The 19,230-nt window shown below is 33.0% G+C and overlaps 1 protein-coding gene across 2 annotated transcripts; it reads right to left on the reverse strand.

Annotated features, from left to right (window-relative positions):
* Window positions 1-521: 521 nt before the first annotated feature.
* Window positions 522-18,702, reverse strand: LOC141389689 (replication protein A 70 kDa DNA-binding subunit-like). 2 transcript variants are annotated; one of them, XM_073961601.1, is made up of 5 exons: window positions 18,594-18,702; window positions 3,553-4,360; window positions 2,961-3,180; window positions 2,475-2,669; window positions 522-1,148 (listed from the first exon to the last, which is right to left on the reverse strand). In XM_073961601.1, the coding sequence occupies exons 2-5, from the start codon at window positions 4,317-4,319 to the stop codon at window positions 1,026-1,028; spliced, it is 1,305 nt and encodes a 434-aa protein (XP_073817702.1). In that variant the 5' UTR covers window positions 4,320-4,360; window positions 18,594-18,702; the 3' UTR covers window positions 522-1,025. The 2 variants fall into 2 exon arrangements, with proteins under 2 accessions (XP_073817702.1, XP_073817703.1); XM_073961602.1 differs by having other exon boundaries at window positions 18,430-18,642.
* Between the last annotated feature and the right edge of the window lie 528 nt (window positions 18,703-19,230).

Raw genomic sequence — 19,230 nt, forward strand, 5'->3', positions numbered from 1 at the left:
TAATTATTCAGTAACTTCTTTTCAGAGAGTAAGAGAGATTTTACTCTTTGATACGAAAATAGAGAAACAAGTAAAAAGACGGCATTTAGTAAACTTTAGCAAGATAACAGTTGACAACCAAAACAAAAACATTGGCGCCAATGCATGAACGAAAAAATAACTCCAAAGCAATGAAAAAGTTCTTCAATTTTAAGCAAAATAAATAGAAAATAATTAATATATTAAAAAAATAATCAATAAATAAACCAGAGTCGTAATATTTATAGTATTTTTCCACAAAAAATAAGATAAACATTGAGCAGCTGACCATTTGCAGATGATTAAAAAACAGCTGATCGAACTTGCTAAAGGTTGCTGGGAAAAATTCTTTCAGCAACTTTTAGCAATTTCTCAGCAAACAACTGTCAAACTTGTTCTCTCACTTCGCTCTCTTTTACTGAACTTTTGTGTAAAAAGACAGCATTTAGTAACATTTCGTAATAATTATTACAAATTATTACGTAAAAAGACACACCTAATAATAGTTTCTAAAAAATATGGAATTTATTTTCTTTTTTATAAAAAATACAATTACATACATTTTTATTCGTTACAAAACATATATACATACAATTTACTTATTCATAAAAATACATGGTGGTTTGTATAATTAATTTTTTCTTATGTTATGTAGTATTTAAACAAATTTACTCGGTCAAAATATTATAAAAGCAAGTTTTCAATATGCAATAAAGAAAATTGTTGTAGGTTGTTTTTGTTTGTTGCTTTCTTGTCTCGGTACTACATAATACCCCGTTTGCACTTAACCGGATTAAAATGTCAATTCCATAGCGTCAAACGTCAAATAAATCCCCATAAAAAGGGTTAACCCGGCAAAAAGATATAGTGCAAACGCCGTTTAATGCTTTCGTGTTGCCTTATGTCGTTCCAAAAATAAAATTCCGTTTTATTCTTTTAAATTCCATTCCGGTAGCCAATGAGATGTGTTGTCAGGATAATTCAAAATAACGCTTTTAGAGTACACTCTATTCATTCGCTCCTACACCTGTCATTTTCTTCAGTTCAGCTATCAACTTTTGATTATAGGTTTTATAATTAAATTGTGTAGCCGATATTACAGTAAAAAGTTGGCGACTAGCACCACCATCCTGTAAAAAGAAGAGAAATGTTGTTTATTGTTGACCAGTTAAAGAAAATGAATGCGAACGAAAAACACCTAAACTTTGGTTTTCATGGTTATATTGACTTTGCTTTAGTTTTAAAACAACTACAACATTTGAAAATCATATACGAGTTTAGGTGTTTTCCATTCGCATTCATTTTCTTTCGACATAGTGAAATAGGCTCTTATATGCCATTTAGATATGACACCATTAGCCGGATTTAGCGCATTATCAGGTTTTATTTGCTAAATCTAGCCAAAATCTACCAGATTTCCCATACAAAAATAAATCCTCCTATTGAGTGGATTTGTTTTAAATCTGGCATAAATCCTCGTATACAACTCTGTTTTTAGCAACATGTTGCTAGAAAATACAAAAAGTTGCAAGCTGGCACAAGAAACAAGGTAGATGCATCGGTGAATTGCTACACTAAAAATAATTTAAAATGTAAAAATTTGTAAACAAGGCTGAAAAATTAAATTTGTTTTGATGTGCAAAGTTGATTTTAATCAACCAAGACTAATATTTATGATGTCTAAACGATAAAATAATTCGTTTATTTATTTTAGATGGGCAAACTGCGATAAAATAATAATTTATTTGCTCTTTAATTAGCATTAGTAGCATAATGTGCTAACATTTTCAGTATTAAACAATACATTTGTAATTTGACGTATGTTTTTTGAGACGAATTCAATTTACAAAAAATTCTTTTGACGTTTCATATTCGTTCAAATGGGCTGATGCATCTACCTTGGTAATTGTGCTATGAACAAAAATCAGCTGACTGCCATTTAAATCCTCCAAAATGTATATCTAAATGCAATGGGATTTGTACTGGATTTATTAAATCCAGTCGAGGATTTATGGCTAGTCTAAATGAGCTATTATGCTTGGTTTACATTTACGAAATCCACTCGATTTCAACTGTCAAATCCATAGGTTGAACGTCAAAGGAAATCCAATGGATTTCAGATGAGATTTCATTTGACTTTTGAGCTATGGAATTGACAGTTAAAATCGAGTGGATTTCGTAAATGTAAACTTGGCATTATTGTCAATTTGTAAATGAAATGTTCTTTAGGCGAAAGATATGAAATATAAATTAGATTAATACGGCGTTTAGATTATAGTTTTTTGCAGGGTTAACCTTCTTTATGAGGATTTATTTGAAGTATACACAATGGAAATGACATTTGAAACCCAGACCCACTGGGTTAACCCTGTTATATGTAAACGGCCTATAAGCGTGCATTATATGTACGTTATATTTAAATATGTACATACATACATATGTATTTAAATTCATACCTCAAATTGCTTCATTTCTGCCTTCAATTTAAAGATAAACGTTTTATAATATATTGGTTCACAAATGTCTTCACATTTCAAAGGTTCATCTTCAAGGCATTCCCCTATCTCATGGGCGGACCTGCCCAATAATGGTTCAGCAATATCATCAAAGCATGTAGCCCAACATTTGGAAGACCAGTCACCGATACATATCTAAAAATAAAATATAGTAGTCATTTTCATTGGACACTATGTTGCATGGATATTAGAGGACCATTTACATAAAAATGAAGAGATGTTTTTGCATTTTAAATGATTTTACAATTGTTCTATTCCATAACTACAAGATTCTACTAATTTTTACTATTTTTTAGATAACATAAAGGACAAATTGTTATCGTAGTATAAAATTGTAGATTCTTACCGGTTCTGGAACAGAGCAATTACTTAAATTTTTTTTTATGATTATGCATTAGAATTTGTTATACATACATGTATACTCACATTCAAATTCAAAGCGTACTTGAAATCGTCCAAATCCGTGTTACAATTTTCACAGCGATATTTCCCCCCATCGATTTCAGTGACTTTTCTCTTACACTGAGGACATGCTTTGTAATAAACTTTGAAACTATTTATCACACATACCAGGCCTTTAGTTATGAAATACGTTTTTTTAACTGCAGCCAAGTCAACTGCTTCGTAAATTGTAAGATATTCAGTGCTGAACAAAAAAAAACATATGTATATAAAAACTGTATTAATAAAAAACAACGACCATAGCTAATACACGTAAAGCTGAAAACACATCCAATGTTTGAGTAAAGTTTTGTGATGGGCGTTGAGAAAAAAACAACAAGAGGGCGACGCCGACACCAAAGTCCAGCGTTGATATGTTTGCCGGCATATATTTCAGTGTAAAAACGGCCAAAACGACACAAAACTTTACCCAAACGTTGGATGTGTTTTCAGCTTTAAACATATCAACGCTGGACTTTGGTGTCGGCGTCGCCCTGTTGTGGTTTTTTTCTCAACGCCCAACACAAAACTTTACTAAAACGTTGATTCTGTTTTCGACATTAAACTTGGTACTTACTCTTCAAGTACATCATAGAAACTGTTGTTTGCGCCATCATTATCAAACCAGTCGCGTAAGTCGTGTGTCTCCTTTATGTTTGGATTGATTTTTAGGGCATTGTTAACATTAACTGTTTTTGATCCATTGTACTCTTTTATACAGCCACCTTTAATCAAAACAACTGGGTGTTGTTGGTCACTAAAGTTTGTAAAGTTTTCAGCCTCATCACCCCATATGGTTACATTTACACATGCATTAGTGGTGTCTACCAAAGTCAAGATACGCTTCTTAAACTCTCTCCCCCCAGCACCATTAAATATATCTAAATCATGGGCTTTTTGGCAAACACCAATTAAATTGAAAGAATCTTTTTCATCGATATTAGCCAATTGAGATATAGGAATAAAATTGTAATTAATTTCGCAAAGAACTTCTTCATCTGGGCACGGGACGACTTTCGTGTTGCCATTAAAAACAATTTCATATTTGTGACTTAGTTTGTTGAACTGTTTATTAGCGTCTTTCACTTCAAAATCGGCGATATAGTACACTTTATCGACTGCAAACGTATGAAAGTACTTATCACATTCTGCACGAAAAGCTGTGGCTCGTATTTCTCCAGATTGATCCATTAAATCCATATTAAAGAATGTTCCTGCACTCCTCCCATTATCCCATGAACGCAAAGGGGATTTTGCACTAACTTGTACTTTAATCGCTTGACTTTCGTATGTTTTTAAAAGTCTATCCAGTGGACATATGTTGAAACTGCCGTCAAAATTCATTTTTTCTTCTTATTTTATGTTTTAGATGTACTTGTTTAAGTCTAAAATAGAAGAAAAGTAGGAAAAGTAGGTAGTTTAATATACACTTATAGTATGTTTAGATTTATAAATCCACTCGATTTCAAAACTGAGTGGATATATGGCTTGTTCCCGTACTTTATAAAGTGGTAAAAGTCGTAAAAGGTGTAAAAGTCGTAAACGATTTTCATATAAATTTTGTGTACGGGAACGCAAAATGCGTAAAAGTGGTAAAAATTGTAAAAACTTTTTAGTTCTGGAACAGAGCTATAGTGAATCTAAACGTACTGTTACGCATGTAACTCATGGTAGAACAAGAAAAGGTAACAGCAATACCCAGCTGACTGAACTGGGCTGTAATGTTAGTGTCAAATTCCATACCACATTTTGTATACAGTCAACCAAAAAAGTCTACATGCACCCTTTAAATCTCGAGTTTTAAGGATAGGGAAACAAAAATCCAAGTACATAGTTCTATTTCATATGCCTAAGGAACAAAAATAAATACAACAAAAATATATTCCATAATAAGAATAACGGTAAATTCTATAAAAATTAAAAAATCAATAGGGAAAAAGTGTACATACACCCCAATGAAATATTGAGATTATGTACCGTAAAATTTATGGACTAAGCAATAGAAATTTTACATTTTATTACTTTATCGAATGTCTTTGGTTGTCCACGATACTTTTTAGACAAAATATGTGCATATTTGTGGATTAATTGCAGTTATTTAGGGTCAGACTTTGCGTATAGCTTGTTAAAGCGGACCCTTGCCGATTTCTTTGATTTTATGAGTTTGTTACTTTATAAAACTCCAATACAGTGGGACTGATAATTTTGAAATCCTAGAACGCCTGTTAGACTATGAACTTATAGCACGGTTACACTACAGCTTTTTGCCGGGTTAACCCACTTCATGAGGATTTATTTGCTGAATCTGCTCAAATCTGACCAGATTTGCCATACAAAAATTAAATCCTCTCATGGCTGGGTTTATTTTAAATCCGGCACAAATCCACCAAAAATACAGTGTTGTATTCGGTATTTGTGCAAAAAAATCCAACTCTACTCAAAAAGTACCAAAATTTGCAACTGTTTTTGCAACAGAGTTTGTTGTGTTTTATACGTTTACGATTGGTCCATGTGATTTTATGGAGTTAATAAATCTAAAGTTATTTGGAAATCATGAAATTTCTTTTTTTTCATTAGACACTTTTTTAATAAAAAGTACGATTGATACCATGATACAAAAATGTATCCCTGTGTGTAAAATATACCAATATGAGCAAAGAGGGGACGATATCTCATACGAGAAATTGTAAAAATGTAACACACGACTTTATTAGTTATTTTGTATGTATACGTAAACAAACATCAGCTGACAGTTTATACCCTCGAAAAGCTACGTGTAACCAGCAAAGATTAACCCACTGGATCTATTAAACCCAGTGGGTTAACCTTCAATAGTGTAACCGGGGTATTATACTATGATTTAAACTGTCAATCCCATACAATATACGTCAAATAAAATCCAGTGGATTTAGAACTACGATTTATTTGTTGTATATACTATGGAATTGACATTAGAAATCGAGGGGATTTATAAGTCTAAACGTACTATTACCCTTAAAACACGAGATTTACAGGGTGTAAGTAGACTTTTTTGGTTGACTGTATTTATTACTATGTTCGATGAATATTAGTGATATATATTTTTTGAAGAACAAATTTATTCATCAGAAAAAAACTATTTCCCATGGTAGAACGAACAGGGTAAAGTAAATACTACAACAAATACAACTAAACAACAACCACATAGAAAATTGTGTGTGTAGAAACTTGCATTTGAAAGAGGAAATATGTTAGAGGATAGCGAAGCCGCCCCACAGTCGATGTGTATGAGGAGCCTTCCTAAACCAAAGGCGAAACATGCATGTCACACAGTGGTGATTGTGTGGGTTCGTATCGTCGGCTTTCCTTTTTCAAAAAGCATCTTGGTCAGTAAGCTCGTCTCTAACGAGAAATTAATTAAAAAAATTAATAAAAAAAATGACCTTCGCCTAATAGGCAAAATTTTCAAATAAAAATAAAAATCAGCTTGAACCAGGCTGGGGTTCGAACCCACGTCCTTGAAAAACACATGGAAAAAAGTGTTGTCACGGCGTGTTAGTGTTCAGAACCAAACTCATAACTTTCAAAGGCTACGCTAAGCGTTTGTCATGAAAGCCATACAAAGATTTGAACAAAAAATTCAACTTTGTAGAAAAACAACTTGCATTTGAAAGAGGAAATAAGTTAGAGGATAGCGAAGCCGCCCCACAGTCGATGTGTCTGAGGAGCCTTCCTAAACCAAAGGCGAAACATGCATGTCACACAGTGGTGATTGTGTGGGTTCGTATCGTCGGCTTTCCCTTTTCAAAAAGCATCTTGGTCAGTAAGCTCGTCTCTAACGAGAAATTAATTTAAAAAAATTAATAAAAAAAATGACCTTCGCCTAATAGGCAAAATTTTCAAATAAAAAAAAAAAAAGAAAGAAAATTGTTTTTGTTTGTAATGTTAATGTCATCGGTAAATGTAAACAAACTAAGGAAATGTCTATAAATTATTGGAATTTAAAAAACTAATATTTTTTCACATTTGATTGAATATTTTGGAAAACATGAATGAAAACTCTTTAGATTTTCAATTTGAATGTTTCCATATCATTCCACTAAGTGCATAATTTCTCGCATAAAGTAGAATTCTTGCAAAAATGTTTAGTGTCGCTAGTAGTTCATCGAAAACAGGAGAAGCTGCTTCAATCTTTTGTTTTTGAAAACAAAATACCACACGTTTATTAGGGCTTTATTTTTTTCAAGTTTAACAAAAGTCCAAACATGTTAACAAATATTGTACCGCCTCTATAAGCGGTGCTATAGTGTGCGGCACGTCGTTCGCACTTAGAAGAGGTTACATGACAATGATATGAAAAAGTCTTTATGGGAAATAGTTTTTTATTCTGATGAATAAATTTGTTCTTCAAAAAATATAGGGATATAATATACATCGAACATATGCTCTGTTCCAGAATCTACAAGGAGCTACTATTTTTAACTATGATAACATTTTTTCCTTTATGTTATCGGAGAAAATAGTAAAAATTAGTAGATTCTTGTAGTTCGGGAACAGACCAATAGAAATAAATACATATATAAAATGTCGTATGGAATTTGACACTAACATTACAGCCCAGTTCAGTCATCTGGGTATTGCTGTTAAAAAGTTGCAGATTCATGCAGGTTCTGGAACAGACATAATTGCTTTATGTTATCGGAAAAAATAGTACAAATTAGTAGATTCTTGCAGTACTGGAACAGACCAAACATTTCATACTGTTGTTTCGTCGTTATTTTCACCATATTTTGATACACAAAATTAATAAATGATGCAAAGAATCAATAATTGTTAAGAAAATGTTTATTTTCCATTCTATTTCACTTATTGCTTCTTCGAAAATGTTCACTGCATCTGAAAATAGGTGGTTGCTGAAAAATAGCCGATTCTTCAACTGAGATTCGCAACTTCAGTTGAAGGTTGTCATACATAAAGTAATTTTGGACATGGCAACGCCACTCAACTACAATTGCTATCGATAATCGACCCCTTAAAAATCATGTTGATAATTTTATCTATTGGACGAAGCGCAATATTATCAGTTAAGCTGAAAACAGATACAACGTTTGATTAAAGTTTTGCGTTGGGCGTCGAGAAAAAAACAACAACAACAGGGCGACGACGATACCAAAGTCCAGCGTTTATCTGTTTGTCGGCATATATTTCAAATGAATTTGAATTTTTCGGCATCATGCCCAACAGTGTAAAAACGGCCAAAACGACACAAAACTTTACCCAAACGTTGTATCTGTTTACAGCTTTATAGAGCCCAAGTTAAAAAGCGTTAAGTTCGACCGGGCCGAACTTATGGAACAAATATTAAATTATTAGTTTTCTTTCTGTTGCGAAACCCTAAAGGTAGAAACACAATGAAATATGCCGCTTACTTCACGCTCAATTTCATATAAAAGAATAAAGGGGAGGTACTACCTAATTAAAATGCGATCCTCCATTTCTTTATTCTTTTTCATAAATTGAGGCTTGGATGAGCATGAATTTCTCATTGTGTTCTCACCTTAAATGCCAAATTATAGCAAAATCGACCAGAAAATTTAGCTAAAAACGTCAAAATACCAGAAATCGAGCGGTACCGTTAAACGGGGGCTATAAGAAACCGTAGACCTATGTCCATAATTTTTGGTGGAAAAGTTTCTTGGTCACTGGGAACCCAACATGTCAAATTATAGCTAATTCGATCTGAAAATGTGGTTAGAAACGTCAAAATATCTGAAATCAGGCGGTACCGTTATATGGCGGTCATACCATCTTCGAACTTGATCTAAGTTCAGACCAAAAACACATGTGTACAAAATGTCAGCTTGTAGCTCGACTCATTCGGAAGATAGCGTGATTACAACAGAAGGACGGACATGGCAGAATCAATTAGGATGTTACGCTGATCAAGAATATATATGTATATACTTTATAGGGTCGCTAATGATTATTGAGATGAGTTACAAACGGAATGACAAACTTAATATATCCTTCATATTGTGGTGAATGGTATAATATTTTGCAAACGCCTCTACTCTATAACGTGATTCGATCGAGAATTTGCTCGTGAATTAAGGTCTGGGTACATAAGCCGCTCGGCTTTCTTGCTTAATTCATTCCTGGTAAAAGACCAAAGATCAAGTTCGACCTAATTGAAATGTGGTTCTGACATTCCTTTATTCCTTTACCAGAAATGAATTAAGTAAGAAAGCCGAGCGGCTTATGTGTCGAGGCCTTAAGTTTTCGACACGATAAAAAAACGGCATGAGAAAACTCGATCGAAAACGTTCAAGCAATGTTATCGATTTTTTCGATAGTAACCGGTAATCGATCAGGTAATCTTCAGGGAATATTATGAAGGTTGACGCCAAAAAATGTGTTTATTTTAAAACAAAAACTAAAAACCAAAATTATGAATGAAAAAATGTAAATATTTGTGGAATTTGCTGAATAATACATTGAATGATAATTTCGGAATGAAGTAGTGCTAAGAAAATTGTCTATAGGCCTGTTCGATAACTTTGCAAGTAAAAAGTATTTGCAAGTTCTTGCAACTACTTGCAAGTTCTGTCAGTTCTCTTTTACTGAACAACTTTGTTGTCGAACAGCATTTTTTAAAAGTTTGTACAAACTTTTGGGTTATCGTACAGACCTTAAGGGGTGAGTACATAAGTTGCCTTGCCTGCTTACCTTGCTTGCTTCTGATAAAAGAATAAAAAAGAAAAGGGGCAACCCAGTTCGAAATTTGCTCGACCCTCTTTATTCTTTTATTTTTATTATGTCAGAAATGAAGCAGGAAAGCAAGGCAATCAGGCAAGGCAGCTTATGTACGCAGGCCTTTATGTTTACAAAACATTTTTGACATTGTTGTAACAGATTGGTAAAGGGGTGTTTACTATCTATGCATTTCATATGAGATGTCACATTTGCTACCTGTGATTGTTGTACACATTGTGTGACCACTATGAAAATTTTCATGTATCAAACATGGCAACTCATATGTAATTTTTTCATTTAGGGAGCGCTCTATTCGGCTATGAACGTTTTCACACGATAAGGTTTGCCTGCTCAAAAACGTGGTTTCCGTTTTGACTCTCATTCGTAATTTTCACATCTAGTGTTGCGTTTTTGAAGTCATTGTATACAAGCGTACTTTTTGAACAAAAAGAAGTACGGTTTTACATAAATGTACCAAAAAGGTTTATGTGAGTATTGTCACTTCTTACAGCATTTAACACAAAAATGAGTATTTGTTTACATTTTTTTTCTTACACATTTCGCACACACACATTCTTAATTTTATAAAAATATGTGAGGAAACAGTAATTACTATACCATGATCAGATTTACATTAGGCAATTTTTCTTGATGGATTTTTTCGTCCCCTTTTATACAAACAATTCTGTTCGAACATTTTTCTTTCAAAACATTTAAAATAATCTCAATTACGAAAACTATAAAAGAAATTAATTAAAAATCATAACATCTTCTTGAAGTAATGTTTGTATAATACAAATTAAATAAAAAGTATTTCTTGAACGAATTTATCAAAAAAGTACTTTATGTACGTTTTCGTTCACTTACTTCCACATTTTGTTTCAACACTGACACAATTTACGAATGAGAACCAAAACGGACAACGCATTTTTGAGCAGGCAAACCTTATCGTGTGAAAACGTTCTATGTATTTTCGTATGCAGTTGAGAAATAAATTGTTGGAAGAAAACAATTTTAACAAAAAATGAAGAAAATAGGAAAAGAAAACGAATATGTGAGCGCGGTTAAAGTTTTTAACAAAATAAATTGTGTTTGTTGCGTGATTTACATTTTGTGGTCATACGAAATTATATGCTTGTGTGAACGCAAAAACTAAGAACGTTTTCACACGATAAGGTTTGCCTGCTCAAAAATGCGTTGTCCGTTTTGGTTCTCATTCGTAAATTGTGTCAGTGTTGAAACAAAATGTGGAAGTAAGTGAACGAAAACGTACATAAAGTACCATACATACAACACTAGCATGTAATATATTATCTACCTGTTTCATCATATTTTTTACAAATAAAGGTGTTCTTCAAAACTTCTTCTATGTACCTGTTAATAACAAAGGTATTTCCCTATTTCATAAAAATCTTTCTTGAAAAATTTACGCTGGTAACGCAGGTATCATCTTACCTTCAGGTGGTAAGAATTATTACATTATTTTTTACATGGCATGCGCGCATGAGGCAACAATTTTAACAACGCATACATTTTACCTAATTTTATGGGATTCACAAGAATTACTTTTTTAATTTTCAAATACAATACACACATAAACCTTTTTGGTACATTTATGTAAAACCGTACTTCTTTTTGTTCAAAAAGTACGCTTGCATAAAATGACTTCAAAAGCGCAACACTAGATGTGAAAATTACGAATGAGAGTCAAAACGGAAACCACGTTTTTGAGCAGTCAAACCTTATCGTGTGAAAACGTTCTAAAAGTGGTCTGTACTTTGACAACCATAAAGGATGTCGAATGGATAAAAGAAGTGACTGTTCATATGACATTGATAGATAGTGTAAACACCCCTTAATACATCTACCTTAAAGTTCTCTCTCAATGAGAGAGAATTTGCTTAGCCTCTCTGAGAGAGTCTTTCCTTTGGAAAACAACGGAGGATGTATTATATTAATGTTGTATTATTTTTTTTTGCGGAAATGCTTATTTTTTTAAACTATTTTTAAAGACTGCAAACAGTAAATTTAGGCTAATGAATGCATAAATTTGTATAATTTTTTTTTAATTCTAGTTTTATTACTATTTCTCAAACGAATGCAAAGGATTTTTCTCAACTTTTCTTGTTATTTTGTGTTAAAAATGTTGAGATTTTTTTACTAACTTTATTTTTCTTCTACAAACCGTTAACAAACAACAATTTTTTACATTTTAAACCAAAATGCATTAAGAAGTCTTTCATTTTATTGGTTTACGATAGGCAATTTAGATACGAGTAATTTCTCGCAAATTTATGCTCAATAACTCGATAATTTTACTCCATAACGAATGTTGTCATCCAAACTTTGAGTACTCGGTTCGAAACAACTCGATATCGATTCACATAATTAGGTCCCTGTATTTTGTTTAATCAAATTACATTGCATTTGGGAGATAATTGGATATCTTTAGACTTACGACCTTTTCCTCGTATAGTTTTGAATTTTTGTTAGAACTTACGACCTTTTCCTTAAATTTTTGGATTTGTATACCCTCCACCATACTATGGGGGGTATATTAAGTTGGTCATTGCGCTTGTAACTACTCGAAATAATAATTTTAGACCCTACAAACCATATACATATATTCTTGATCAGCATGCAATTCTATATCGATATAGCCATGTCCGTCCGTCTTTGGAAATCAAGCTAGCGTCCGAACGGATTGTATGTACGCAGGATTTTCGGTATTGAAAACGGGCTATGTAGGTCCACGTTTTGGTATAGCCCCCATGCAAAAAGACGCGTGACGCGTCGTCGTTTTAAGGAATTTTTAATATTCATATTTGTCCCATTTGACCATAGATTTGGTTGTAATTTGGTATTTTGTGTCTTCAGAGGCTAAAAACATTTCTACCAAAAATTTTTTATATAGGTCCACGTTTTGGTATAGCCCCCATATAACGCCCCATATATAGTACTCGTCACTTTAAGATATTTTTAATGTATTAGTGTCATTGACCACAGAATCGGTTCCAGAGGCTAAGAAACATTTCTACCATAAAATGTTTATATAGTTCCACGTTTTGATATAGCCGCCATAGGACGATATCTCCCGATTTTCGGTATTTTGAAGGTTTTAGCCTCATTACCACACCGAAATGGCTGAAATTTGGTATTTGGTACTTTGGTGAAATTTTATATTTGGGGTACTTAACTTTCCATATGAAATTTGTTGATATAGGTCCACGCTTTTATATAGCCACCAAAGAGCTTACCTTTGAAGGTTGTGGCCTCAATATTCCTCAGAAATGGCTGATATTTGGTATTTAGTCTTCGTTGGGGGTATACATATACTTTCCAGCTGAAATTTGTCGGTATAGGTCCACGCCCTCATATAGCCCCCATAGCCCCCAAACTTTCTCCCAGAAATTTATCGGTGTCGGTCCAGGTTTTGATAGGCACGCATGGAAAGGTACATCCCAATTTTCGGTATTTTTAAGGGTTTAGCCTCATTATAACACCGAAATGGCTGCAATCTCTGAAACCAATGCGAATCTTCTTCTGAGCTCTGAAGCAAATTTGTAGATAAGGACAAGAATAAAATATTTGGAGAAATAATGAACTCGAAAAGCTACATTTATTGCATTAAATTTCAAAATATATGAAAAAATTCCACAATTTTTATATATATCGCTCCGTATCTCCAAAACTGTCAATTTTTTTTTTTTTCAGTGTTGCATAGTGTTATCAGTATAAGTCCTTTTCTTCAAACAACCCCCATAGAAGCGTACTTTCCGTATTTTGAAAGTTGTGTCATCAATATCCCATCGAAACGGATGATATTTAATAGTCCGTTGGTGCTATAAAACTTTCCACCTGAAATTGTCCGGTATTGTTCCATGTTTTTATATAGCCCCCGTAGAAAGGTCCCTCCCAAATTTCCGTATTTTGAAAGTTTTAGTCACATTATTAAACGGGAATAACTAAAATTTGGCATTTTGTCTTCGCTGGAGTTACGAAACTTTCCTCCAGAAATTTATCAATATCCCATCGAAACGGATGATATTTAATAGTCCGTTGGTGCTATAAAACTTTCCACCTGAAATTGTCCGGTATTGTTCCATGTTTTTATATAGCCCCCGTAGAAAGGTCCCTCCCAAATTTCGGTATTTTGAAAGTTTTAGTCACATTATTAAACGGGAATAACTAAAATTTGGCATTTTGTCTTCGCTGGAGTTACGAAACTTTCCTCCAGAAATTTATCGGTACAGTTTAACGTTTTATACAGCCTCCATAGAACGGTGCTCTCGATGTTGTTAACTATCCAAATCCAGAATATCCTGGTTAAGGTCTAGTCGGTGTTGCCCAATTTTACGTATTTCGCTCAATTCGGAAAATTGTAAATATTGGTCCCTGCTTTAGAAAGCACAAACAGGTTGCCCAATATGAGCTGTTTTGAAGCCAGTATTATCAAATCCAGAATATCCAGGTTTAGGTCTAGTCGGTATTGCCCAATTTTATGTATATCGCTCAATTCGGAAAATTGTAAATATTGATCCAAGTTTTGTAAAGAACAAAAATGTCACCCCATATGAGCTGTTTTGAAGGGAGTTTTATCAGCTGAGATGTACTACTCCTGTAATAAAACAAAATTAAACTAATTGTTCCTACTCACTTCAATACAGTTCGTGGTGGAGGGTATAAAAGTTCGACCCGGCCGAACTTAATGCTCTTCTTACATGTTTAATTCAAATATTTTACAGACATTTCCTTATTTTGTTTACATTTACCGGTGACACTTACGTTACAAACAAAAACAAATTTCTATGTGGTTGTTGTCGAGTTGTATTTGTTGTAGTATTTACTTTACCTTAGTCCATATTTACATTAGGCAATTTTCCTTGCGGCAATTGTCAGTTTGATGGAGAGAGGGATGAGGCATATCGTAAGCCCTTGCCTCTCAACACCCTCTGTCACCTTCAAAGTGAGAATTGCCGCAAGGAAAATTGCCTAATGTAAATATGGACTTATTTGTTCTACCATGAGGAGAAACAAAAAAAGTTATAAAATGAAAAACTGTTTTATGGATTATTAATCTTATAGCAAGTTTACACTTACGAAATCGAGTGGATTTCAACTGTCAATATGTATGTTCGTTTGCTCAAAATTTGTACAAATTGATGGTCCATATTTACATTAGGCAATTTTCCTTGCGGCAATTGTCAGTTTGAAGGAGAGAGAGGTGAGGCATGTGGTAACCCTTTGCCTCTCAACACCTTCTCTCACCGACAAACTGACAATTGCCGCAAGGAAAATTGCCTAATGTAAATATGGAAATGTTGTTCGTTTACTCTACAGTACAATGCAAAAGACCTTAGCCGATTACAAGAAGTTACTGAACTTGTACAAATTTGTCCAAATTGTTGAGTAAACGAACACACCTAACACCTTTGTGAAATTTCATCTGAAATCCATTGGATTTCATTTGACTTTTAAGCAATGGAATTGACAGTTGAAATCGAATGGATTTCGTAAATGTAAACCTAGCATTATGTAGGCGTGTATATGGGATATTATCAATCATAGGTGTGTTCGTTTACTCAATAATTTGTACAAATTTGTACAAGTTCAGTAACTTCTTGTAATCTGCTAAGGTCTTTTGCATTGTACTGTAGAGTAAACGAACAACATCCAGTAACAATTTGTACAAATTTTGAGTAAACGAACACACGCCATATGTGAATGGAAGTAAATAATGAAACCAAAACCGCGGAAACGCTTGGTTTTGGGATCCGTCATTACAACAAAATCTGTAATGTTATCCCATTTTCCGAAATGCCTTTTTTGAATAGGATCGTTATTTTTAAACGTAGAAGCTTGAAGAAACAAGGTAAAGTAAATACTACAATAAATAAAACTCAACAACAACCACATAGAAATTTGTTTTTGTTTGTAATGTCCCGGTCCACACTAGAGTGATTTCATTGAAAAAATTGCATGAAATTATGCGTCTCTAGATCGACCTCCATAGTAGAGAAAAATCATAAAATTGCTGTAGTGGGGAATTCGATTTAAGAACACCTAATTTCATGAAATTTTTTAATGAAATTCACGCTAGTGTGGACCGGTACAATGTTAGTGACATCGGTAAACGTAAACAAATAAGGAAATGTCTATAAATTATTGGAATTTAAAAAAATATTATTTTTTCTTAACTTTCTCGTTTAGAGTTAAGCTTGATGATCGGAAATTATTTGCAAGTGAAAAAGGAGAAGATCTGCTTTACCACCAGTGAAACCAGGTAACGTAATTTGGTGACTATGTGGGTTCGAGTCCTTGGCTTTCCTTTTTCACTTGCAAATAATTTCCGATCATCAAGCTTAACTCTAAACGAGAAAATTAATAAAAAATAATTGAAAATTATCTTCGCCCTAAAAGGCAAAATTTCAAAAAATTATTTTTTCACATTTGAGTGAATATTTTGGAAAACATGAATGAAAACTCGTTAGATTTTCAATTTGAATGTTTGCATATGATTCCAATAAATGGATAATTTCTCACAGAAAGCAGAATTCTTGCAAAAATGTTTGGGGTCGCTAAAAATGCATTGAAAAAGGATAAGCTGTTTCAAATTTTAAATCAAAAAGCACATGTTTATTAGGGCTTTATTTTTTTCAAATTTAAAAAAAATACCACGCATATTAACAAATGTTTTACCGCCTCTATAACCGGTGTTTTAGTGTGCGGCACGTCGTTCGGACTTGAAGGAGGTTACATGTCATTGATATGAAGAAGTCTTTATGGGAAATAGTTATTTTTATCTGATGAATATATTTTTTCTTCCAAAAATATATTTCCCTCATGGTATAAGTAAAGAGGTAGATTTAAATGAAAAAAATCTATAGAACCCTTGTTTTTCTTGAATTCCTAAAACTTCAAAATAAAAGCAACAAGTGGGTTTGTTTACAATGCATTTTTTGAGCATTTTATAAAAAACGCGAAAAATGAATGAAGAGTTAAGTTTTCAACACATAATCGTGTTGTGAATATGATAAACTGATTTTTTCAATGCAAATCTCACCAATTTCTTCCATACAAATGGTCTAAAAACAGTTTAAAAAATCATTGAATTCGATTGTTTTTAAAATTATTTGGCATATTATTCAAACACCACACACACATACACAGTTTGTTTATATCCCAGTTGTTCAAGAAATAGCAATTGTCTACTTTGACATAGTTATGTAACTAGTTACTCATTGATCCTAGTTACTTTACACCCAAAAATGGCACACAAAATAGCCTATAGCCTGCTTTTGTCACTGGAAATGGGCTTCCCTGCCTATCATGTAAATTCACTAGTTACTGGTAATGCGGAGTGTAATATATTGACTATTTTATAGACTACCGATGGATAGTGTAATCAACAATGTTTCTCTCTTGTTATCTCCTTTCAAAATTATTATTTCTCTTTTTGAAAACAAAATAGAAAAAATGTCAATTTAATTTAATTTTTTTCTGAATTTATAAAAGACGTATTTTTATGCGTTGATGTGCAAAAATTTGTTGTTAAATGAAGATACAACAAACGTGAAGAACAGAAGAATATTTGGTAAGTATCGATATTTTTGGGACAATAGATTTTTTATTATCTCATTACATTTTGTACATTTTATTTCAGGTACTTCTGAATTATCTGAAGGACACTTGAGATGAACATTCCCAGGACCAAATATACAGTTCTAGTTCATGGATTCACACACAAGTTTCAATAACAAGAATCAAAAGATTAACATTAAATTGTCCTTTGTGATATATGTACGTATATTAGCGTCATGTAATTAAATAAAGCGTGGTTAGCGCATATACAGATTAACTGTTATAATTATATTATTTAATCTGATATAATATACGTTTCACGTTAAGCATTTACCCATTTAGCTGATCAAAACATACTAGTGATTTTGGCTATCATTTCTAACTATCGATTTAACTGGTTACTGGTAATGCTATGAAGGGACAATTGAGTTTCCCAAGACTATCCAATTACCTGGTTACTGGTAATGCAATGAAGGGACAATTGACTTTCCAAGACTATCGAATTACCTGGTTACTGGTAATGCAGTGAGGGGGCAATAGACCCCTTCCTATGACATCCCCATGTTAAATTCACCAGTCTATAACATTGCGAGTAGATTGGGCGGTAACTAGGGGTGTTTACCAGTAGCCAGCAAAATAGCTAGTTATTCCCTAGTTACCCGAACAACTGGGTATTGTTTTGAAGTTTTAGGCATACTCGAATGAAAAAATTTAAATTGACATAAAGCTTTGGCTAACCTTTCTTATTAAACCATGTATTTCCCTAATATACATCGGCCATAGAAATAAATATATAAAATGTCGTATGGAATTTGACACCAACATCAGTCAGCTGGGTATTGTTGTTACCTTTTATTGTTCTAACATGCTTGAAATTTTGCAAGAGCATATATTTTAGTCTTATTATCAGATTCAATCAAAAAACAAATTTTGACATTTTTGGAGATACGACTTCCTGCATTTATGGTGACTATATACAAAATATTTGTATCTTGACGGAAAATATCGAGATTCCAATTGTTAAAATATTTTTTACAGTTTTTTTTTGCAATTCTTTAGTTGTCTAACTGTATGTATGCACATGCACATATATAGATAACTGATCAATGTGATGAAATTATTTTGCTGTTAAAATATATACATATCGGCTTGCGCTTCAAGTTTACGCTACTTAATGTTGACGACATTGCATAGGTACAAAAGATCACATAATTTTCTGTAAACAAACAACTGTTGAAGTGTACACTTTTACCGCCTAAAATTTGTGCATTAACAAGACAATAGCTTTGTATATAAAAAAGTTACCGATAAGAATTCACGAATGTCCGTTGAGAACCAGATTTTAATTTATACTGATATAGGTATCTGTTCTCTTGTATACTTGCAAATTCTGAGGTGGCCGTTATTACACTCGATGACTGTTGATTCACGATTGAATAGGGTTGCCAAGTCACAACGACAATCATAACTGAAACAAAGTGTTGCCAACTACGTTGTATGTCTTGTTTCGCCGTTACCGTTGTGCCAGTAAAGCGCTCGGCACATACGGTGCGCTACAACAACCACATGAAAAAAGTGTAAGTGAAGCCAAGTTTTTTGAAAAACAACAATGTGGCTGACGCATTAAAGTTAAACATAATTCAAAGACATAAATACAACAAGATAAGACATTTTTTTGCTATCATTCTTCAGTGAATGGCTTTTGAATTTAACATAATGTTATATCACGATATGGTGATATAACATTTTTTTCTTTTATACATTTTTACGTATTTAACCGAATTTACCGATCCAATTGACATAGAATTTTTCTTGAATAGATCCTTGAATTCATAGATTTCGTTCCTGATACCATTACATGAAATGTTCCTCCTTGGTTGCGATTTTGAATTAACTGCAACCTGTTAAGGGTAATGTTTCTATACAAAGTTTCGTAAACATT

Source organism: Musca autumnalis, unplaced genomic scaffold, assembly GCF_047663935.1.
Source record: "Musca autumnalis isolate F117 unplaced genomic scaffold, ASM4766393v1 scaffold_1, whole genome shotgun sequence".
In the NCBI taxonomy this organism is placed as follows: domain Eukaryota; kingdom Metazoa; phylum Arthropoda; class Insecta; order Diptera; family Muscidae; genus Musca; species Musca autumnalis.

What these genes read in the sequence shown, in the direction of transcription:
- LOC141389689 (XM_073961601.1), bottom strand. Translation starts at nt 4,319, where the DNA reads ATGAATTTTGACGGCAGTTTCAACATATGTCCACTGGATAGACTTTTA. An exon ending in AGTACGCTTTGAATTTGAAT is followed by an intron (nt 2,670 to 2,960) that starts GTGAGTATACAT and finishes TTTTATTTTTAG; the next exon opens with ATATGTATCGGTGACTGGTC. An exon ending in CAGAAATGAAGCAATTTGAG is followed by an intron (nt 1,149 to 2,474) that starts GTATGAATTTAA and finishes TTCTTTTTACAG; the next exon opens with GATGGTGGTGCTAGTCGCCA.